Source organism: Malaclemys terrapin, chromosome 6 (genome assembly GCF_027887155.1).
Source record: "Malaclemys terrapin pileata isolate rMalTer1 chromosome 6, rMalTer1.hap1, whole genome shotgun sequence".
Taxonomy (NCBI): Eukaryota; Metazoa; Chordata; order Testudines; family Emydidae; genus Malaclemys; species Malaclemys terrapin.
In genome coordinates this window covers 112,932,871-112,957,913 of record NC_071510.1, presented here as the reverse complement: position 1 = coordinate 112,957,913, position 25,043 = coordinate 112,932,871, and the positions used below count along the sequence as shown (strand labels likewise).

Genomic DNA, 25,043 nt, shown 5'->3' with positions numbered 1-25,043 from the left:
TATTTCATGCTCTATTGACATTGTGGCAAGTCCAACAAGTCTCTCTTGCACCATTGTTGAATGCAGATATGTTTTTATCAATTTTAACTTGGAGAAGCTACATTCCCCACTAGCTACGGAAACTGGCAAAGTTAAAAGAATGCATAGAGCTATAAAAATGTTTGGAAAACTGTCTGAGTTTATTTTCACAACAAGCTTCAGTACTTCTTCAGGAGTGGAATGTTTCTTATGTCGTCTTGAAAAAGCCTGAAGCTCACCACACAAATCTGTAGCATCAATGTCTTTTGAATTTTCATGAGTCAATGCCGACTCCAGTTTTATACAAAATTCTCTTATCTGTTTTGCTGTTTTCTTTTGCAAACTGTGGATATCATATAGAAAGCCAAATACTGACTCTAGCTGGTGCATCTGTTGAAATCTTTTGCCAACCGAGTGAATAGCAGTATCAAGGACTGCGAAGTAGAAATTCACTTTGAACCTTTGTTTTGGGTTCTGAATGGGTGTCTCGTCCTTCATACGAAAACTGCTGTTTCTTTTGCCGAATGCAAACTGGCTCTAGTTCAAATTCTGTCAGAAAGTCTATTTCTTCAACAAGCTCGAGAAAATCTACCAGGGTTCTTTCAAACCCTTCATCACTTCTGAATTCCTCCAGAATATTTTTAGTTTGCTGCAGTTTTTGAATAGCAGAATATATGTTCAAGTTCTTTTCCTGAAGCTGCTTACTAGTGAGGTTAATCTCGAAAAGGATATTATACCACAAAATGAGTGAAGTCACAAATTTGAACTTGGAAAGGCCATTTTCAAGAGCTTCTGCATCTGAACATGCCGTATTGCCAGATGATCCAGTAAAGGTAGTATCATCAGAAATTTCAATTAGGGCATCATAAGTGTTTCCAAGTTCATAGCGAAGAGGCTTCAAAGCATCAATGCGACTCTCCCATCTTGTCTGACTAAGTTGTTTCACAGTTAGAGAATTCACATGATGAGTCAGAACGTGTTGAGCCTGAGAAAAACACACTTTGCACCAGGTCAAAGAAACTGCTTGCCTCCAAACAGCATCTAGCAGCATCACTGACAACCAAATTCAGAGAATGTGCACTGCATGGAACGAAAAATGCCCTAGGATTGATTTCCATCATTCTCCTTTGCACACCATTGTCTTTACCCTTCATATTACTCCTATTATCACAGCCTTGGCCACGTAAGTTTTCAACAGATAATGACATTGTTTCAAACTCTTGTAGAATAGTTTCAGTCATAAATGCTCCAGTTGTCTCCTTCAGTGGTATGAAACCCAGAAAATGTTCCTTTATGAGCACTTCAACATTATCTTCATCTGCAGACTTTTCCATATCCACTAAATGAATGATCATCGTCATTTGTTCAAGATGACTCGCATTTGGTATACAGTCCAGTATTATTGAAAAGTATTTTGCAGAATGGGCAGCTTCAACAATTTTGTTTTTAATGGCATTTGCTAGGATTTGAATCAGTTCATTCTGCATATTTTTCCTAAGTAATGAACCTGTGTTTCATGATCAGTTATTTTACATAGATGCTCCTTTATGACTGAATTGAGAGACTTCAAGAGAGAATTGAAGATATGTTTTTCCAGTCCTTCGAACCATTTTCAGTAAGTGATGTACCAATTGCCTGATTTCTAAACAACTTGCAGCAAAAGCAAAGCACAGAGTCCTTTGACACTGAATATTGTATCCAGTTTTGATGAATTTCTTCCCCAATAATGAGTTTCCTCTTGTAATGCTGAGCAGAGAATTTTCTTTTATTTCCATCCTTAGGGAAGGGAAATTCATTAAGTTGTTCAGGTCCATATTCCATACTCAGCTCCTGAGGGTTTTCTTTTTCCTCTTTCTGCCATGGGGCATTTGAATATTGTTATGTACTGTGCTCCCGACTGCAAGCATTATGGGGTTAAGGATGGCTGACACACCCACCACATGGTTGGCGATTTAAACCACATTGCAGCCATCCCAACACATCTTTTCACTGCTTAAAGGTTCAGTGATTAGTAACATACACTCACTTACCTATTAAAATGGTTAGTTACAGCATTTACAAGGAAACAAAATGACATTTTTCGACGTAATAACCCGACACCGGTTGTTTGGAAAATAATCCCCTTCCTCACGGTTACCCGCTTGGAGGGGGACATCATCACTTTCATAGTCTATTAAGCGTTAATGCTGTTACTTTTCTTTTATGGGCCTTATTTATTACATGTGAACCAGTTATATCAAAGAAAAGTTCATAATTATACAGCCCAATGATAACGCTAAGTTTAATAACACTTAAAGATACTAATATTTTGGATTTATAATGCTGAAAGACATTATTCTTTGTTCTTTGGCACCAAGAAACACAATTTTCTACAGTATTCGCTTGATTCTTAAACATCTACCTGCGATGTGTGTTAAAATGACCGTTTGACATATATCAACTCGCGATATCTCCGCTCTACATGAATTTCCGGCTATGCAACCTTAATGTATATTTGAGTTAGGTGTCACTAGCATTGCGGTTCTTGCCGCTGGCGTATGTGTTTAATTGTGGCTGAGTTATTGCTTATCAAAATTACGGAGTGGGTCATCTTGACCCTACATCGCAAATTGAAAAAAAAAAATTCACTGAAATATTAGGTTTCAGAGTAGCAGCCATGTTAGTCTGTATCCTCAAAAAGAACAGGAGTACTTGTGGCACCTTAGAGACTAACAAATTTATTAGAGCATAAGCTTTCGTGGGCTACAGCCCACTTCTTCGGATGCATCCGAAGAAGTGAGCTGTAGCCCACGAAAGCTTATGCTCTAATAAATTTGTTAGTCTCTAAGGTGCCACAAGTACTCCTGTTCTTTTTACTGAAATATTATTTATTTTTGCAGTAAATAAAAGATTTGACATATTAATAAATTATCAGAAATGTAGAGAAATGAATTATAATTGAAATAATGACATCTTCGTTATTTTATTTATATTTTTTTCATCTTTTTAAAAAAATTTTTCATTTTATTTTTTTTCATTTTATTTTTTCCCTCTAATTTGGCACCCCTTTTAACTTGGCACCCTAGGTGACCGCCTAGTTCACCTATATGGATGGGCCGCCCCTGCTCAGCTGTGACATAAGGGCACCATTGCTAGCGATGAAGGGACAGGTCAATATCCATGGCCCATTAAATCCTTGGCTTGTTAGATGAACCTGCCAAACAGGTGCCAATCAGCGTGAAGTGTGATGGTGATTATTTTTTTAACCCTGTCTATATCTGTATTAATACCATGCCCATCCACAGGTTATCTGAGCATCGGCCCATTGGGAACTGACCTGAGACCCTCACACTCATTTCATATAGGCCACCAAATGGCCAATAGATGGTAATAACATTCAGTCCCTACTAACCAGGGTTGGATGCTAACCTTAGTTCTAGAACTGAAAGGATAAATATGCCATTCCACAGGCATCCAGTTTTGCACTAGTTAAAGCTTTAAAAAGTAGTATCTGTTTGACTTTTGTATTGTTGAAGCAAAGCTCTGATAACTGATTATTGCCATGGCCTATGCAGCAGGATGGAATGGATCCTCTATTTCCACTTATCCATTATTGTCAAGGAGAAAGGTAGTGGAGGGAAGACTGCTTGTTTTACTTCCTGTTTCAATGTATATGAATGCTCAATGGTGCCAGGAAGAGGTGCTGTTGTTTGTAGACACCAATTCCCTTCTCCACACACACATAAGCAGTAAGACTCAGATCATTATCTCCCATGAGGATAACCTGTGGAAGAGGCATGGTAGGTTTCCTCCACATTCTTCCATTGGTTGGGGTATTCTTCCCACAGGAGAAGCAGAGGGTGCTGTAGGTCTATGTTAAAACATTAGTTAATATTTATACACCTCTACCTTGATATAACGCTGTCCTTGGGAGCCAAAAAATCTTACTGCATTATAGGTGAAACCGCGTTATATTGAACTTGCTTTGATGCACCGGAGTGCGCAGCCCCGCCTCCCCGGAGCACTGCTTTACCACGTTATATCCGAATTCGTGTTATATCGGGTCGCGTTATATCGAGGTAGCGGTGTATTTCACCTCTATATCCTAAATATATCTGATATCTTTTATCCTTGGCTACTGTGCTGCCCTTAGTCCCTACAGCAATTGAGCTAGAATATGATATGCTCAATACCATAGGGTAGGTAACTTATACCGGATGGAATTCTTATGCCATATTAATGATTTAAAGAATGTCTCAAAGAACACTGGCATCAGCACTAGTAGTGGGCAAAAGGTTTGGGGGGTTCAGTTGGAAAAATATCTTATAGGATGGGATGGATACTTATTCCAGATGGCGTCTGAACTTATGGGTGCTCCTGCATGTCATTTCTAAGGGGTGTCTCTCTTGAACCAGGAAGTCCATCCGTTCCCCAGTGACTTCCTCCGCTGATTGCACCCTCTGCCCTGTTGAACATTCAAACTTCCCATGCCATAATTTTGAAAGATCTGCTGCATGGTGGCTATCTGTTTTTCAACTACGCACACCCCTACCATGTCAATTCTCACATACTCTGGCTCTAGATACACCTCACCCTGTGTTGCATCCCAGAACACTTGAGAACTGGCTATGGCAGGACTCAACAAAGGGTTTAAAGGAGGAATGGGACTTGTCTAAGGGTACTTCTCTGCCACCCTTTTAAACATGACAATGCTTCCCCATCTCATACAATATTCCTGTTTCCTTTGAGTTTTCCAAATACAATAGAATCTCAGAATTACGAATGGAGGTTGTTCATAACTCTGAAATGTTCGTAACTCTGAACAAAATGGTGCTGCTGTTCTTTCAAAAGTTTACAATTAAACCTTGACTTAATACAGTTTTGAAGAAAGAAATGCAGAAGAAAAATGCTGCTTTTAACCGTCTTAATATAAATGAAACATTCACAGAAATAGCTTCCTTACCTTGTCAAATCTTTTTAAAAAAACCTTCCCCCTTTTTTTTTTAAATAGTTTAGGTTTAACACAGTACTCTACTGTATTTGCTTTTGTTGTTGTTGTTGTCTCTGCTGCCTGATTGTGTACTTCCGGTTCCGAATGAGGTGTGTGGTTGACCAGTCAGTTTGTAACTCTGGTGTTTGTAACTCTGAGGTTCTACTGCAGTCATTTGAATCACGGCCATGTTTATTCATTCCTTTTCCAAAAGCAACTGCACTCATTGTTTTGTCTCGGTGATAATTTGTGAAATTACAATAGGGCACAGTGCTTTGTTACCGTAGGCATAGAGCCAAATCCCAAATCTATCCAAAAGAAAATGATGGTAACACACTGAATAGCAGGCATTTTACTCACAGCTGAACTCAGTGTTCATAAAAAGAAGTTTTTAAATCCAAAACAGTCTGCCTGTCTGTGCACCAGAGACACAGGCGCTAACTGAGATCAAACAAAATCTGGATAGGGCAGAGCGAGAATACTGACAAATCTCCTGTTTTCAAAGGCAGCTGGTGCATGTTTGTCTTCTTCTAACTACATCTTAGAGACAGAGCGATCTGAAACCCAGTGTGGCGGCTGACACAGCAGAGATATTATGGAGCCTGCTCAGTATGCAGCACTCAGTGAGCTCCATTGCCATGCAGGGAACCAAAGTCCAGCAAAGAAAGCAAGATGTCTGAGAACTCTGACCAGAAATGACTTAGTGCACTGCAGAAGAAATGTGAGTGTTCCCTCCCTCAGGGCACGTCAAGAGGAGAGAGAAGGATATGGACCATACACTTGTTCATGCCCAGCAGCTGAACTAAGCAGCACAATATGCCCTAGGCCAACGGTCACCAAACTTTTGAGGGTTGCACACTCCCCTTGGCCCTGTCTGCGCCTACCCAGAGCAGGGGCTGAGAGCGGCCCACAGATCCGGGGAGGGAGGGAGGGAAACAGACAGGGATAAGGGGGCCGAGTCTGGGGCTGCAGCGGGGGGTGGGTCTGGGGCCAGGAGTGGAGCCGTGGCCAGGGGCTGAGGCTGGGGCAGGAGTGGAGCTGCAGATGGGCTGTGGTGGGGGCCAGTAGCTGGGCCTGAGGCCGGGTGTGGTTCTGCTCCCGGCCCCACCCCCAGTCTCGGCCCCGGACTGAGAATGGAGCTGCAGCCAGCAGTCAAGGCTGGGGACTGGCGCAGGGCCTGGAATGGAGCTGCACTGCAGCTGAGTATGTGGCCAGGCGTGAGGCGGGGAGCCAGGGACGTGGCTGGGGGCAGGACTGCAGCAGTGCTGGGGGCAGAGAGGGGCTGGGTGGCACTCCCTCCCCGCCCGCCATGAAGGTTGGCCTAGGCCCCGCCGTGCCTATCCTCCACACCCCCTTCGGGGGAAGCGCCCCACAGTTTGGGAACCTCTGCTGTAGGCCCCGCTCCATGCAAAGTGAAAAAGAAAGGACACACTATATATCAGAGAGATGAAATAAAATTCACAAATGAAATCTTTGTTATGAAAAGAGCAAAGAATGAAAGCGCAATTCACTGGAGTCCAGCTAGCATCCTCTCCCCCCTCACCCAAATTACCCTTTCTTTGCAAAAGTCTTACATCTTTTAAAATGCCAAAGATTTAAAGTTTGTAGTATTGTTGTAGTCATGGTAGTCCCAGGATATGAGAGAGACAAAGTGGGCGAGGTAATAAGATTTAAGGGCTTGGTGAGGAATGCAGCCAGTTTCAGTCTAATATAATCCTTCCTCCCTCACTGTTACCCGACAGTGAAAATTATATATTTGTAGACATAGGCCACCATAATCTAGGTATGTACCTGAGGGAATGTAACCCACTGATAAGTGTATGTTTTAGGTCCTCCTCTGTGCCTATTTTCCAGCAGATATGAGTTTGTTACAGCCCCAGCAAGAGACTTTTGGTTCTTCAGCTTAAGCAACTGATGGTTTTAGCTCTGGAGCTCCATGCTTCAGTCCTCATTGTGTCAGCCAAGATGGTGACCATCACAGGGGAACATTCTATTCTGGTTCTTTTACCATATCATTCTGTGGTATCTGAGTGCTGTCTCTGCTCTCACTGGCTTTATAAGCCAGGATTAGACCAGGAACAGAGCTTTCTTGATCAAAATCTTTGATTATAGCAATGTGGCTCCTCACTGCCTTATGGCAAGATACAAATCCTATTTATAATGGTAGGTGGTTTTTGGACCCCTCCTTTGTTTCTCATATTTGCATTTGCTACTCCCTTTTTATCCTTGCTTTTTTTTTTTGTATTAATGGGGAATGGATTCCTTTATTTTGATAAGTCGCTTGCCTCCGTCTATGGTGTTTGCTTTTGTGTCAGAACTTGTAGTTCTGGTTAGATTGGGTCTTCAGCTTGATTACTTTGTTGTGTGCTGATTCTTTTGAACAGGGCAATGCCATCTTTTTACTAACTGGCGTTAAATCATAATAAATATACATGCAACTGCAAATAATATGCATTCCATTTCTTGGTGTGGAAACAGACAATAACTAGAAAACATATTTGTGGACACTGATGTTCCTAGCACAGGAAAACCTGTGTAGATGGGCTGTGCTGTGGCAGGTATTAGTGTGTATGTCTATACAGAATGAATGCGGCATCAAAAGCAGGGGTGATTAATAGCGCATGAAGAATGATGCTGACATGTATTTTGGTTCCAAGCTTGTGCGTACATTAGAATTGCCCAAGAGGAGACTTCAATTACATGTTTTATAAAAGTAAATGTCACTCGGTTGCAGCATGAAGAGTGTCTTTCTTTTAAATAGCGAATTTTAGTGCTTGCGAAAGATGCTGGATTAACACCTCTGGGCTCTGAAGTCCTCTATTCACAAATCAGGGGAAGCAACAATGTTGAGGGATTGCCTCTCAGGGACTGGAGGGTAGTTTAGTTAATTACCCATGTCCATCAATGTTTAGTCTCTCTAATGAGAATCCACATAAGGATGCACAAAGGAGCTCAGGCACTGTGGTAATGAGGGAAGTATAAGAACCTATACAGAATAGAACAGAATTAGTGCCAAATCTAGTGGTTTTATGATGTGGATACCTGACCATTGAGGGTTTTCTTCAATATATCAAGTAGGAGGAGGTGACAAGTAGGCTGCTGCAAGGCTCTGGTCTTATTTAACTTCATCACTGATCTGGAAAGAGTAGGCAGCACATTTATGAAAATGACAACGAATACTATATTGGGAACCTCTTTGAGGCCAGAGAAATAATACAAGGGGAATCAAAGAGACTAGAAATATGAACAGGAAATAAAATGAGACTCAACTTGGAAAAATACAAGCTAATACAATTGGGGAAAAAGTAATCCTGAGTACACATAAGCAAGAAAGGAAGGTACCTGGAAAGCCACAGTATTAAGAGACCTACAGATACTAGTGGAAAGCACATTAAACATGAGTGTGCAAGACAGCAAGACAGGCCAATACAATTTGGGGATATCCTGCCATGGGGCAGGAAGGTTATATTGCCTCTCTATATCACTGTGGTGTCACAATAAATAATATGAAGTGGCTGGTGACACTGATTTATTAAGAATGATCAAATAAGCAAAATATATTATTCTGGACAATAACTATGTTAACACAGAGTGAAGGTTGAAAGTACATATAAGTAATTCGGGGGAAGGGGGGGGGAATTACAGAGAGGTTATAATTACTCCCAAATCAGTATTATAAACCCAGGAAATTCAGAGCTCAGGTGAAACTTACAAGAAATCCTGAAATATTAATTTATGGGATTGCACAGTTAAGGCACCCAAACCTTAACTCAACCCTGACCCCATGCAAATAACCGTGCAGTTATGAATGATGCATTTTTAATTTGTATAAAGTTATTTCCCTCTCCCCCCTTTACCTTCCAACCCTGTTGGTACCAGTATAGGGCAGTTAAGGTTGCTTGGGTGCCCTACCTGTACATTTCCTTCTTTACATAGCATCATACTCAGTTGTTGTTTATTCCTTGCAGTAGGCCTCATGGATCCTTTTTATTCTAACTTTTTGGTGCAGTTCTTTTCTCCATGGCGCAGAACAAATGTCAGCATAGGGTCCCAGGTGGTAATTTTACAATTTAACAGAGATGGATTTATTGTTTTTAAAATTGCAGTTATTTTTAAAATGTGTCAGATGTTGCCTATGACACAGCTATATTTCATATTTTAATCAGATTGAGCACAAAGTTCATATTTGAATCCAAACTTCCCCAAGCTCTACTCGAGTTAGGAACTGATCTATTGGTTTGACTTGTGGTGTTAGCAGATAAGTTTGTATCTAGAGCTGGATGTCAACAAAGTTTGGAAGTGTTCAGGCCCATTTGCAATGTCAATGTTGGAAAGAGTGTAAAACAGCTATAGATTCATATTATTTAGGGTTACCATATTTCAGCGAGCAAAAAAGAGGACGGGAGGAGCCCCGCCCTAGCCCTGCCCCTCCCACTTCCCGCCCCCCCGACCTCCCAACCCTCCCCCCGTTCCTTGTCCCCTGACTACCCCCTCCTGGGACCCCTGCCCCTAACTGCCCCCCAGGACTATCTAAGCCTCCCTGCCTCTTGTCCCCTGACTGCCCCAACCTTTATCCACACCCCCACCCCCAGACAGACCCCTGGGACTCCCACGCCCCATCCAACCACTCCCCACCCCCTGACAGCCCCCCCCAGAACTCCCAACCCATCTAAACCCCTCTGCTCCCTGTCCCCTGACTGCTCCGATCCCTCTCCGCACTCCTGCCCCCTGACAGCCCCCCCCAGAACTCCCAACCCATCTAAACCCCTCTGCTCCCTGTCCCCTGACTGCTCCGATCCCTCTCCCCACCCCTGCCCCCTGACAGCTCCCCCCCAGAACTCCCAGCCCCCTACCCCCCCCGCTCCTTGTCCCCTGACTGCCCCCTCCTGGGACCCCTGCTCCTAACTGCCCTCCAGAACCCCACCCCCTACCTAAGACTCCCTGTTCCTTGTCCACTAACTGCCCCCTCCTAAGACCCCCCCCCCAACTGCCCACCAGGACCCTACCCCCTACCTGTACCCTGACTGCCCAAAACTTTCTCCACTCCCCCCAAAAAGCCCCCCCCGTTTCTTGACTGCCCCCTCCAGAACCTCCCTGCCCCTTCTCCTGCCCCCCCTTACCCTGCTGCTCAGAACAGGGTGTTGGGCTCTGTGCGAGCCGGACACGTGGCTGAGCTCCCCAGCACAACAAAACCCGGTCCCTGGTCCGGACCGGGTTGCAGGGGAGAGCTGCCCTTGTATCAGCACAAAGTGCTCTTGCTCCCGTTTTGCTACCCTGCATGGCAGAAACTGCTCCCAGTTGCAAAAGGGGAGGGCTGCACTTTGTGCTGAGACACTTGCTCAGAATGCAGGGCGGAGCTCCTCTCCAGCTGCTCCGGAGTCCAGCCCGGGACTTTCCTGCAGCCCTCCCAGCCGCTCGCTCTGCTGTGCCGGGGGAGGGGGAAATCCCGGACATTGTGAGTGCTTTACAAATTCCCCCCGGACGCTATTTTTAGCACAAAAAGGAGGACATGTCCGGGTAAATCCGGACGAATGGTAACCCTATATTATTGTAGAGTGTATACCAAAGGGAGCAGATTATAAATAAAATTAGAGAGGAAGATATCTCCTGCCATTGTTATTGTCAACAGGAGTTTTGCTATTGTCTCCACTGGGGCCAGGATCTTACCTGATATGTTTATCTCAAATCACAAAATATAGGCCCAAATGTTCAAATTTGGGTGCTTAAAGTTGGACATCTAAAGCCACACGTAGGCACCTAAATTCTGGACACTTACTTGAGAGGTGATGAGTGTTCACAACTCCCGGTTAAGTCACTGGGGAGTTGCTGGCGCCCAGCAGCTACGAAAATCAGTCTAATTTCATTTAGCTGCCTAAATATGGATTTAAATGCCTGGCTTTTGAAAATGTTGGCCAGGGTGTTTAAAATGGACACTTTGTTCTGCAATACAGTCTTTCTGCTTGGCAATGTTGTCTCTAGATAGCTCATCCCAAATCTCTTATTATGCTGAACTGATCAGACAGAGCTGAGCAGAAGTAAGCCACATTTCTAGGTCTTCAGAACCCTGAGGAAAAACCGTCTATCCTGTTATAGCTTTTTCCACTCTTGCAACTTGCCCTTTGACCTAACATGTTTGTGGCGTGACTTTTTCCATCCTTTAGACCAAGCTGTTGAGAACACTTAGTTAATCTTAGAGACTGATCTATGAAAAAGGCTGAAGCACTTGCTCCTTCTAGCCCATTATAGCAAGGGAGTAATGTGAGAGACCTGTAGATACCAATTACTAGAGCTGCTTCAAAGAACATGTAGCTATGTTAGTCATCCATGGAAGGTTTATCCTACAGATTGGATGTATTCACACACGGCTTTATATAGTCTAATGCATCATAAAAGGCATTTGCAATTTTCTGGGCTTGTGTGAGTGGTCCAGTGGTTGGTGTAGATGACTTGGAGCCAGGACTCATGGTTTCCAATGGCTACTCTACCATTCACTTACAATGTTAATTTGAGCAAGTAACTTGCTCCATGCCTCATTTTCCCTCTCTGTAAAATGGGTGTAATAGTACTTGTCTCCAACATAGGAGTGTTGTAAGGACTAATTACTGTTGGCAAAGTGCTCTGACGCTCTCAGACGAAATGTGCTGTATTAATGTAAAGTTGTATCAAATTGGAACATTTCACCTCTGTATCATGAGTGGTGCTGCCTACTTTGGTGCTTTCAAACAAATGAAGGGGAAAAAATGCATTCCCGCCCCCCAAACTATGATTCCCTTAGCTGCCTTTGTGGTGTTTGCCAGTGGAAAGTTTAGTGGCATGTGTTGCAAACAGCTTGCCGTGCCCATGAGTCACCTGGTACACGTGTTCACTGCTACCTGAATTCCCAGCACGTCAGTCACTGCACTATTTTCTGACAATATCTTAAAACATTACATGTAATATCCAAATATAAACTATCATACTACACTATGGCCCAAATTCAAAGAGTGATGTAAATAATGGTGTATGTTACACTCTGGTAAGTGGATGTGAGTTGGGTTGAAGAAGGAAAATTGACCAACAGGGAAGCAGCAAGCAGAACTAACTCCTTATGAGATTTCCACATGGAAATCCATGTGATTAGCAGAGGATGATACTGAAGAGAACAGCTCGTGCCCACTCCTCACCCCCGCTCCCTCCCACAAAACCCCATGGAGCCAGCTCCCATTTTGCTCCAGTGGAAGAGCTTCTGAGTGTTCTCGTGGATGGGACAAAGATGTTGCTCAGATGAGTTTCTTGCTTCCCCCCAAATGTACTGTGCTTTCTCTGAGGAGTAGTGCAGCTATCAGAGCAAGGGCATTCCTACAGGGATGAGCAGGGAATAGCCAATGGGATGGGAGGCAGACATAGCAATTGCAGTTGACTGGGTATCTCCTGGCTGAGGAGCCATGGAGCAGAAGCTGGCTGGGGGATTGGGCGTGGAGGCAGTACAGTGGCTAGGGGAACCTTTCCGAGGAGGGAGAAATGGAAGGATGACAGCAGAGAGGGAAGTCTCAGCAGTGAACTAAGGGCATTCGTTAGCTGGAGGAACTGTTAGCTTCAAGGTTGGCAGCTGTCAGAGTTGACAGTGCACTGATTGTGCCAGCATCTTGCATCCACCCAGGCACACCATGGCTTGATTGAGCATTCTCTCGTAAAGGCAATGCAGGTTCTTATCCATGTAAAATTCTGGGTTAAGTTACACTGATGGCTGCCTCCCCCAAAACTGACTGAACCACTTTTGTGTGTGAATACAAAGTGCTGTTCAGTGGATTGCACAGGGAACAATCAATGTAACTTCCCTATTGGTCTCAATAAAGTCTCAGATTATTAGCTCTTTAGGACACCGACTGTATCATCCTGTTTGTGTGGACAGAGCTTAGCACATAGTGGCTGTTAGTCGAATGCAAATAATAAATACGGTAACACTTAGATCTGCATTCGGATTAGCCCTTCCTCAAAGCTTAGGGGTGCTTGGATCTGAGCTTTGATCTATTCCTTTCTCTAACAACAGAGATTCTGCGTAAAGAGAAAATATTCATTGCCAGAGTTTGGTGACCCTTCCTCCCTCCCAACTTTGTTCAGAGTCACCCAGGAGTACCCCCAAAAATTTCTGACACACTGTCAGTCACTAAGGAGCCATCTCTGCTGCTGCTGCTGCTACCACCAGCGTCTTGCCTGCTAAGTCCATGCTATGTTCAGCCCCCACTTTCCAGTCCGGCCTGCCTAGGTACAGAGTCATTCCTCATCCCTGAGAGAGGACATGGGTTATTGGAAGTGATACTAGGCCCAGCTGGTCCCTAGGCGAGACCCCTGGTGGAGGAACTGGCCCCATATCAGCAGCAAGGAGGAGCAATGCTGCCGCTGCACTGCCCATCAGTTTTGGCCCCCCATTGTGAGTTCTTCAAGAGACAAATAATTGAACTAATTCATACCAGATGGAGATCAGGCCCAGAGTTTTATACTGAAACTAGATGAGATTTGCAGTTTCATCTGGTTTCAAAGTGACAATCAGCGTTTTAAACTGAGTTTCACTTTGAATTGTTTGAAGTTCTAATCTCAAAGCGAAAGTTCTGGGTGGGAAAAGAGGTGATACCAATCTCCATGGTTTGAAACCAAAGAAAATAGTTACACGAGCCCCATTACGTCAGACCTCCTGAGTGTGAACAACTCTAGATAAAAGAGTATATCAATTCTAATCCCTTATTTTATCTCACTCCAAACATCATCTCAATTTCCACTTTGCGCTGATATTTCTGAGGCTTCGTCTCTGAATTTTTTTTTTAAGAAAGATTCAGCCAAAGAGCCAATTTTGAGTGAAACAAGTTGAAGGGGGAGGGAGTGGGAAATACATGCCCCATTTAAAAAAATAACAGGAAGGTTTTCTTGTGCTTGAATAACTCAAAAACTTCACACCCACCAATGACTATTTGATCGGGTGAGGACAAAAGGCATAGACATGTTTTTAGAAAATTTGAATAAAAAATAAAATAATTATAACGTGACTGAAAATAGCATATTGGCTATGCATAGTAATTCTCCCTCATTACTGTTTTTCAACTTCACTCATTTTATCTTCAAAAACAGTAATTAAACTTGTTTCCATCTGACAGCTGTTTGTTGGCCTATGTGAAATCATCTGCTGTTCTCGATCTTATTGGGAGTGGACAGGTGTCCCATCTTGACTGGCATTAAATGGCCTCTCTTACTCTCCTTTCCTGTATCACTCAACCTCTTCTTCCTCCACCCTTTCCCACAACTTTCTTCTGCCAGTTTCTCCCCTTCACACTTTTTCTGCGTTTCTTTGCCCGATGTTAGAGCACTGCCTATGCTGATTGCGATATGCTGTGTAGAGTTGGTTAGATTAAACACCGTTTTATCAAAAAATGGTGGTTTGTCAAAACTGAAATTCCTTGTGAAAGCAAGTCAGGTTTGACAAACTTTCCCCACATCACAGAGCTTGTCAATTTCGCTCAGCAGCTGTCTGTCCCAGAGAGCAAATCTCAGTTTGGTGTTTCTGAAATAATATATATATATTTTTTTTACATTTTTGGTTTGCAAGAAATTTTGAAATACTTGGTTTGATTGTGATTTGGAACAAAACTAAATTTAAAAATACCAACATTTTCCATAAACTGGAAACCCTGAGCTTCAGCCAGCTTTAGTGCTGGGTCCATTCTACTGCCTTTGATCAATACACTTCTGTATTTGCCACAGAGCATGGTGTAGATCACTGATCTAAAGATGCAGAGCAACTCTGACAATGTGGCAGCACCGTGGGAATCTAGGCTGCAGTCACATACAGCCTATCCTGCAAACCTTGGTGGCTGAGAAGCAGGGGTTAGAGAGGTGCTACTCGAAATAACTTTTTTTCAATCAGCTATCGCAATTATTTTATTTGTTTCAGTCGCAAGTTTCATTTTGTTGTGACAAGTAGAAATTGTGTAAATTCAAGTGAAGGAGGTCAGTGCAAGTATCACTGGAGGTGTTCAAAAACAGGATAAGTATAAGACACTAGTCGCAATGGAGTAATGAACAGAACTGAGCAAATAATTTTTTGTTCAGGGGCCTGGAAGCACCAGGGTTCCTAGCCCTGGAGCAGTCCAGTTGGCTAGTCTGCCCCAGAGCTGCAGACCCTGGAAGCACTTGGGTCCTTGTCCCTAGGCTTTCCATGGCGGGTCTGCCCTGGAGCAGGGATCCTACCAGTCCTGAGAGACCTGGCTCCAGCAGGACTCCTCGGGCCTGGCAGGCTGCCTGCCATGGAGTGGCGAGTCTAGTAGACCTGAGAGATCCAGATATAGCCAGGACTCTGGGGGTTGGCAGGCTTTCTGCTGTGGACCCTGGTCCAGAACACCAGCAAATTTCCAATGGAAACCTGAATGTCTTTGAAACAAGTTTTGATGAATCTGCAATACATATGGCGAAACATTTGGGTCCAGCAAACTGATCTAGTAATGAATAGTCCTTGTGAAATGCATGGCCTGCAGATGATATGAATTGTGGATCTTACCAATAAGGAAAATGTTTCAAAGATACACATTGCATTTTCTACGGAATGTTTAATGCGAAAAGAGACTATTAAGTAGAAGTAGGAAAGTGATCTTACCTCTGTACACAGCATTGGTAAGACCACTAATAGAATACTGTGTCCAGTTCTGGTGTCCACACTTCAAGAAGGATGTAGAAATAGAGAGAGTTCAAAGAGGGGCCCACAAAAATGTTTTCCAGCCTCTGGATCAAGCCTTGTAATGTGAGGCTTACGGAAGTCAGTTCATTCAGCTCGCTGGAGAGAAGATTGAGAGGTGATTTGATCACATGTGGAAAAGATATCTGATAGTGGGGCACGGGTTCAACCTTGCTGACAAAAACATAACAAGATCCAATGGCTGGAAGGTGAAGTTAGAACATTTCAACCTTGAAATAAGACATAATTTTGTCAGCCAGCTGTGGGGGGTGATTAAACATTGGAACAGCTTGCCAGGGAGGTGATGGAGTCTATAAAATGAGATTAGATATATTTCTAAGAGATATGGTTAAATCCAGCTTCTTGGAGAAATTTTATGGTCTGTGTGTTTGGGGTGAGGGGAGCCAAAATTGGGCTGGATGGTTGTGGTATTCCCTTCTGGCGTTGGAGCCTGTGTATCCCCTTCCTTCCTAGGCCTGGGGAGAATTGGCTCAACTTCATTGCCTTCAGCATACTCATAACACCTGCAGCTTTGCATTAAGATAATGATTATAATCAAATCTCATGCTTCAGGACTTCAGCCAGTTGTCGGTCAGGCTCAGGAAGGAACTTACCCCGCCCGCCACAGTACATAATTGGCCAGATGTGTATGTTCCCCGCTCCCCTCCCCCCCCCACACCCACACCCACACCTTACTCTGAAGTGTCAGAGATTGGTCACAGCAGGAGATGGGACATCTGTGGACTGGTGCTGTAAGGTGGTACACAGAATCCTCTTTCTAGATGTCTGGTTGGTGAGTCTTGTTCACGTGCTGAGGGTTATATTAATCGCCAGATTTGGGATTGAGAAGGAACCTTCCCCAGGTCAGATTGGCTGGGATGTTGGGGATTATTCACCTTTCTCTGCAGCCTGCTGGGATCATCTGGGCATATCACACTTAATTCCTGGCCATTGCACAGGCATAGAATCATAGAAATGTAGGACTGGAAGGGACCTCGAGAGGTCATCTAGTCCAGTCCCATGCACGCAAGGCAGGACTAAATATTATTACTCTCTAGGCCATTATCTAAATAATTGACAAAGATATTGAAAAGAACTGGACCCAGAACTGATTCCTGCAGGACCCCACTCAATATGCCCTTTCAGCTTGACTGTGAACTGCTGATAACTACTCTCTGGGAACGGTTTCCAACCCGTTATGTACCCACGTTATAGTAGCTCCATGTAAGTTGTATTTTCCTAATTTGTTTATGAGAAGGTCATGCGAGACAGTATCAAAGGTCTTACTAAAGTCAAGGTATATCACATCTACCACTTCCCCCCGTATCCACAAGGCTTGTTTCCCTATCAGGTTGGTTTGATACAGGTTGTTCTTGACAAATCCATGCTGATTGTTACTTATCACCTTATTTTCTTCTAGGTGTTTGCAAATTGATTACTTGATTATTTGCTCCATTATCTTTCTGGGTACTGAAGTTAAGATGACTGGTCTTTAATTCCCCGGGTTGTACTTAGTCTCCTTTTTATAGATTGGCACTATACTTGCCCTTTTCCAGTCCTCTGGAATCTTTCCCGTCTTCCATTACTTTTAGAAGATAATCGCTAATGACTCACAAATCTCCTCAGTCAGCTCCTTGAGTATTCTAGGATGTATTTCATCAAGCCCTGGTAATCTGAAGACATCTAACTTGTCTAAGTAATTTTTAACTTGTTCTTTCCCTATTTTAGCCTCCGATCCTACCTCATTTTCACTGGTGTTCACTATGTTAGATGTCCAATCACTACTAATCTTCCACATTTTCTGTTATCGTTTTTCCCCCATCACTGAGTAACAGGCCTACCCTGTCCTTGGTCTTCTCTTGCTTCTAATGTATTTCTAGAATGTTTTCTTGTTACCCTTTATGTCTCTAGCAAGTTTAATCTCCTTTTGTGACTTGGCCTTTCTAATTTTATGCCTATGTGCTTGTGTTTGTTTGTTTATATTCAACCTTTGTAATTTGACCTAGTTTCCACATCGTGCATTGGTGGCAGCTTGACAGGTGCATAACTGTTGATAGTGGGAGGTGGCACAATTTAAAGTTTCTGGTGTGAGCCCTAGCAGCTGAGGCAATGCGTGGGGGAGCATGCCACACGGCCTCGTGGCCTGCAACATGGCCTCACGGTCACTCACTGTGCTTTCTTCAGTGCAATACAGAGCAGCTTCCTAGCACCTCCCAGGTCAGAGCCAGCTCCTGGCCTCCAGCCAGCCCCACCTTTGGCCACAGGCTCCTGGTCCCGTCCGGCCTTTGGGTGCAGGATCCCAGCCCCCTCCCTCCCCCAGGCTCTATTCCTGGCTCTGTGATGGACTCTATAAGCTGGACAAGGCAGTTGGGCCCAGTTCTCAGGGCTGCAGGTGCAGCCCCTGCGCACACACATGGCCACACAGCTGCATGAGGTTAAATGCAAGGCCTTCCCCCCTCTATAATGGGGAAATCCCACCTCACTCCCAGTGGTGCACTGCGGCTGGAGCAGAGCAAGCTGATTGCTGCTCTAGGGAGACATGCCCTGTGAGCCAGCCTCAGAGACCATCCATGCTGCACTCAGGCCTCCTAGATTTCTGCCAGGCAGAGGTGACACATACTGTTGATGTGAGGAGGGCACAATTTAAAGGCTCTAGTTTGAACCCTAGAAGAAATCTGGAGGGGCACATGACCCCGTGTGCTCCCCCATACATCTCCTCTGCACCTTGGTCTCTCCTGTTCTTTCACTGTGGCACACAGTTTAATTTCCTGAGGACTAAAATGCATTAGTCTAGCTAAAGTCTTTGGGCTTGATATAGGAGTATCTGGGTGAAAATTCATGACCTTTGATATACAAGAGGTCAGACTAGATGATCTAACGGTCCCTTCTGTCCTTAACCTCTGTGGAACTATGAAAAGGTAAATGTTGTAGTGCTTATGCCCCCAAAACCCTGTGAACTTGCCAATTGCAACAGCACTTCACTGACTCTGCTGACATTTGGCAGGCTCCAGAGACAGGTGCTGTAATTTAGGGCTGATGCCAACGTTACTCCAACTGATGATGTTGACTGGGCACACGACAGCTGCTTCCTCTTGAATGCAAGTATATTGTGAAGTTGAAGTGCTCCAGTTTTCAGTTCTGTATGCAATGTCATGCCGCTGGCCTAGCTTGCTTTGTTTATCTGTTATTAATCAATGTGCATTAAATAAATACATTTCATGTAGGGCGAGGTTGTGAGGTCATGAAGCTTTGTGGGAGGGAATAAGGAGCCTCTCTCCTGGCGTGGCTCATGAAAGCAAGGTCCATGAGAATACCAGCGCCTGCACGGAGGCTGCTACTGAGGTGCTCCACGAAGGGGACTGGAAGAGACAGAGGATAGGTGGAGCCATGGTTATTCTGCCACTATGATCCTGCCAGCAGAGCTGACCTACTGCACAGTGGGGAATATACTGCACCCTTTGAAAGGGGATAGCAAATTACTTTCTCACCAGCTGAACTGGGAAGTGCCTCATGGTGCTCTTTCTGCGCCCAGTCAGTTTTATTGTGCCCTAACTCTGCAGAATTGAGGCTAATACCACAATGTAGCCCTAAGTAGACTAGGCTGTCTATACAGGGCCAGCCTTATGGGTGGCAACATGGGTGACCACCAAGGGCACTGTGGTCAGGGGAGGCACCCTGGCCAAAAGGCTGCACAAGGGCTGTGCCTACCCAGGAGGCAGGGGGAGAGGATAAAGGGGGCTGGGAGAGGACCCAGGCTCTCATACGCATCCCCTCTCCCTCCTCCTGGCTGCATGACACCTGCAGCGCCACTGCTGCTCTGCCTGCTGAGTGGCTACCCGCTGCTCGGGGACCAGTACTTAAAGGGCACCAAAGAAAGTTCGCCCAGGGTGCCATTTTCCCTAAGGCCGGCCCTGTGTGTATAGGGTACAAAGTTGATTCTTGCTCTCCTTTCTTATGTTACATTGAGAGACTATGGGAAGGTTTATGGCTCATTATGTACTTTGCAGAGATGGGTCCCAGGGCAAAACTCCAATCCAAACTTCCCCGAAGTTGCAGTTGGTAGTCTTCAGGTCTAAGGCTTTGATTCGGCCCATTACTAAAATGGCAGTCTGCTGTAATTTTGTATCTGAATCTAACCTTTACCCCAGTTGGAGGGTGTTTGAATCCAGGGCTTTGGTTAATCCTCATTTCTAATATCTGTCTGTATGTTTTTGTTTTATTTTCACTTTATTTATGTGGTATGAAATGCCAGAAAGCCCACCCACCACAGAAGTGCAGGTAGCCAGAATATAACTAGCCAATTTGGAATCTGGCCATGCCATTCAGATTAACAACCTGCTTTTGAGAAAAGTGTCATAGGATCTTAATGACCACAGGCCGTCAGGGCTTGGGTTTATTGTCTCAGCCAACCATGACTGTGCCTAATGCCATTAAATTTTTAGTAGGTTTTTACTTAATGAGGGTGTTTTACATCACAAGAGTGTGATTCACTGTTAAAATGTTACTGCACCTTTTATATACAATGTGTAACAAAGGAAAACCAGGAATACAGATGGCAAGGTGGGCGCTATAGCTGCTTTTCCAAGTGAAATAATTTGACTATTTTTGATTGTTTAAGAAATCCCATGACTGAACTCAAAATTAACTATCACTTTGAAATGGGGGCCTTTTTTGCTAGAAAGAAATAGGGGAAGAAAAGTATGTTCTGCTAAAAAATGCTCCATGCATGTGTGTGTGTTTGTGGGGGAGTGCATGCATGCCAAAATATAATGGAAAATGAGTAGATTTAAATCAAATGCTATGGGGGTGTGTGAGTGAGATGCCAGAGGGATGTGCCTGGTGAAAGCAAGGGAAGAAGTCTCATGGCAGTTACAGCAGGTAGTTATAGGGGAGGAGAAGAGAGAGAGAAGGAGAGGGAAAGTGTGGATGTTTAGGCAGTCAGGAGTTGTATTCTGAGGTCCAAATATATGAACAATGGGACACTTGAATGCCACCCACATTTGAATGATGTTTGGCTACTACTACTTGTCCCTTCATGCTCAATCTCACCCAAAAGGTCAGGGTGAAGAATAATCCACCTAAAGAGAGTTTTCCATTTTTCTACCTTTGAGATGCAGAATGTTGCCTCACTTCAAGAAATTACTCCTTGCTTTATGCTGTTTTTATTTTCAAAAGCCTATTAACAGCACATTAGATTTTGAGGTAAACACTGAAGTCAATAGAAGGCACAATTATGTATCCACAAGTACGGTATGTTTTTATCAATTAAAAATATGCATTTCTCATAAATAAGATTTCCTGTGAATTTTGCCACCCGTTTTAAAATCCTTCCCCCTAAGCAAATGATAAAGGAACAAAATGTGCCCGATCTGTTATGTTTTAATGTTTTCCTTAGGTCTTTTCTACATGAAATAAAAAGTATGGGCCAAATCCTCTGCTGGTGAAAATTGGTGTACCGCTATGTAAATCAATGGATCTATGCTGATTTACACCAGCTGAGTATCTGGTACATTTAATACAGCAGCATTAGGAGAACACTTGGTGTTATATGCTTTTCACAAAGAGAAATAAGCCACTTTTCCCTAGAAAATTTAAATCTTTCATTCTTTTATTAAGAAAACAATCAAAACTGTCCCTCTTGCTAACATAAACCCTTTGGATCAAATTGTCATCTTAGTAACACCAGGGCAAATACAGATTAACTCTCAAATGACTTCTGTGGAGCTCATTTAGATTTACATCAGTGTAGCTGAGATGAGAACTTGACACTTTTTCTTTTCAAATTATGCTCATATATTAAGGTATAATTCTCCACTTGCAACACTCAATTGAGAAACTTTCTAAGCAGAGAGAGACATTGCCTGGATAAGACACATGCAATAGATTAAATATCAGATTTCCCTATCCAGCTGTCCATTAATGCCTTTTACTATTATCTGTCTCTCTCTATAATTAGGACAGCTTCTGGTTTATCTGGGCTTTTTTCAAAACCAGATTTCCTTCACAGCAGTAGCTGTCATTCACAAGGGTTTGAACAGTATCTTTTAAAGTAATTTACATTTTGCATTATTTTGCAACAAATCGGAATAAAGTACATTCAAGTTGCTAGAAAAGCTCTTTATGTTTAATTATAAAATGCTTTACTTACCCTGGGTGAGACACTTTCATTTGGCAGCTGATTTTTGTCAGACAGGCCACTAGTCCATTTCCTTTCCCAATGACTGGTTTTATCTGTCTCTTGTCTATGACATAAGCCAGCCTGGATTAGAAAGCTTTCTGTCACCTGGTGCTTTTGTTTTGAAATGGCACCTCCTGGATTATGAAACAGTGCACTAGTATCCGTAACATTTGTTCCAGTTTGAACAGATTCTCCTGTGTGTCTTAATGGTTTGCTAAGTTCTTTGGGGTCTAATAGAGTTAAAAGGTCTTTTCTCAGCCTCTCTGTCAAATTGACTACAGCATCCTTAGATTTTTCTTCTGCCAGTTTTCTCCTTATCCCATTTAATTGCTGTGAACTCTTATTTGACAGGTCTCTGCCCATACTATTTGCTACCATGGTCTCCGAGGCTTGATTTGTCAGAGAACTATCTAAGCCACAAGAGGAGGACTCCACTTCTGCAAGTACGACATCCATGTTCTGTGATTTGTCAATAGAGAAATCTTCCGCTGAGTGGTTATTTGTATTGTTTTCTTCAATTCTAGGATAACCATTTTCAATCGCCGTAGAAGTGACGGGCAATTTGCACTTCTCCTTGTCTTTCATTGTGGTAGTTTTATCTTGGTGGTGCCCAACAGTAAGAGTCATCCCTGTTTGCAAGGTTGACTGACTGTATGTGGAGAGATCTCTCCTTACAGTTACTTCTTTGGATTTTGAGTGATGACCACAGAAGCCAATGGTGGTATCCATAGGCATAGTGTTATCTGACACTTGAAACCGGCAAGGCATTCCACTGAGGAAATAATCACACCCATCACAATCCTTACTCAGCTTTATATCTTCCTCCTCATCACTTTCTAATAAAAATTTTAATTTCTTTTCCCATATTTCATTTGCAAGATCTGTCATCACATCAGAACATTCCAGATACTCAAGGTCATCATCAGAAAACTCATCAGCTGAGATTAGAGTTTTACCTGGATAAAGTTCAAAGTTAGTGTCACAGATCTGAAAGGCGTCCTCTACAAAGTTATGCTGATTTCCTGTGTCAATATTTGCTTGGTAATTGGACAGTGTATTCTCAGTCAGAAGTTTATTGAGGCTACTATGTTCAGATGCCTGGGCATCTTCAGTGATCTGACTAGAAACTAAGTTTTCAGCAGTAAGGCAACAGTTGTCTATATGATTACTGATTAGACTTGTTGATTTGGAATACACTTGAACGCTGTAGCATTTGGCTGCTTTTCCAGCAGCGTCACTAGCTAAAGTGTTTGAGTATACAAAATCATTTGCATTTTCTGATACATACATTGTGCAGCAGTTATTTTCTTGGAGTTTAAATATGTTTTTGTCATTCATATTGTCTTCCAAGCTAGGTATGTTTCTGTACTGATTCTCCAATGAAGATGACATCTCTGTTTCTATAGGCTGCTCTACTGACAAACCATTGACTTTTGTAGAGGCCAACTCAGGTGAAATTAAAGTGGATACTCATAGGAGCAATTCCTTTTCTCCGCTAAAGGTTTCTCAATCTGCCTAGCTTGATCTGAACCTTCCCACTGAATGCATTGGCTTCATTCTTTCTACTAACTCCTTCATCATCGTTTTGGTTTGACAATAATTTTTGGTAAATTTTGTGTCTGATATCACTTCAACAAAATCTGAAGACAGGATCATTCGAAAGCAATTTCTAGCGACGATCTGACAAAGTGCAGCATCTTGCTCTGTGAATAAAAAAATAGCTGGAGTTTAAAACTAAATTTTAAAAGGATACGCGTTTTATTTATTTCATAAATGCCACAAGTTTGCTCGTCTGTACTATTTTTTATGTTTTGTACTTTGAGTTGCAAGAATTTTCAAAGGAACAAATCAGGGTTTTTAAAAGACAGTAATTGCTAACTGCAACAACTAAAAACCACTACTTTATGCTTAGATGTTTAGTGAGAGCACATTAGGAGTAACCAAGGTAATTTGTGCTAGCAAAATAAACGAAGCCAAACAACAGCCACCACACATATTTCAGCCCCCCCCCAACGTATTCTTGTTTCCACATATATTTAGCTGCAACAAATGTGTGTTCCTGCATCTAATCTGGATATATCCATGTGTAAATGGGAATCTATAAGTATATGTGTGAGTTTTGCATATGTACACATTTTTGCTATTTTGACAGTTATTCTGGGGCAATAATAATAATTTTTTGAAACTGCAATGTCTGAATAAAAGTTCCATAAACATGTTACTAGTAACACTTCGGAATAATCAATCTGAATGGATTTTAAATGATTCTTTTTTTTTTTACCATTTTGATTTCTTGTTTGCCTGATGCAGCTGGAGCACTGAAATCAGACTATTCAGTTTAAATTTCCTATTTATATTACATCTCACTTTTTGGCTGTCATGCACGGACAGTACAATTGTGTGTAGGTTCACAAGATGGTTTAAAAAAATAATTAAAAGAAAAACAAACAAAATACCCAAAAGGTTCTAATAATTTAAAATTGGAAAAAAAATGAAATGTATTTATTCTTTTTAGGCTTTTTAAAAACACTTCTAAATGTTACACTTAGTTGCTGGACAATCTCTATCTAAAATAATACTGTTTGCTTTGCATTACCCATTTCCTGCAGCAAAAATCCTCATGGGCATATTACAAATACAAATCAAAATAAAATAAACCAAGCTCAACTCCAATCTTTTGGTTTTGTTCTGTAAAAATAATAGGCACTCTGAGCAGTTACTATATTCCTGATTAGCCCCCCTGACTTCAGTGGAACTACTACGGGAGTAAGATACTTACTGCTCAGCGTAAGAAACGGTGGCATATTCGAGCTCAGCGTGAATTCAGTGCTCAAGAAAGGAGAAAGTTTAACAGCCCCAGAAAATAAAGTACTATATTTATTCACAGAACAGGTGTGGTTTGCAGAGCTGAAATAAAATCTTGCTCAGAATATTTTCCTAATGCGTCTGAACTCTGATCTGATGAACCACTTTGAGGATGAACCCCCAGTGAGTCCTTTCCAGTTAAAATATCTCCCTTCACTCTCCTAACTCCGTGCTGTAGATTCCCAGACCTTCTGATCTGTTACTTTCCTAGCATGCAAACTTCCCCACTGCCCTTCCAAACTCTTTCAATTGCATTTCAGTTGCTGCAATGGGGGCTTAAGTAGAGCAGTCAGTGGTGCTGTCAGCTGCTGTCT

General features: G+C 42.9%; 1 protein-coding gene across 5 annotated transcripts in view; it reads right to left on the bottom strand.

The window, feature by feature from the left end:
- The window catches only part of ALPK2 (alpha kinase 2), a 71,006-nt gene extending 46,297 nt beyond the window's left edge, over positions 1 to 24,709 (bottom strand). For all 5 annotated transcript variants that reach the window (XR_008445526.1, XM_054033027.1, XM_054033030.1 and 2 more), the window contains exons 1-2: positions 24,644 to 24,709; positions 21,835 to 23,567 (exon numbers count right to left, since the gene is read on the bottom strand). Coding sequence is in view for 4 of the 5 variants with exons in the window: in XM_054033027.1 (XP_053889002.1) it covers positions 21,835 to 23,256 (1,422 nt within the window). In the remaining variant the exon portion in view is untranslated. The remainder of the gene's footprint in view (positions 1 to 21,834; positions 23,568 to 24,643) is intronic.
- Between the last annotated feature and the right edge of the window lie 334 nt (positions 24,710 to 25,043).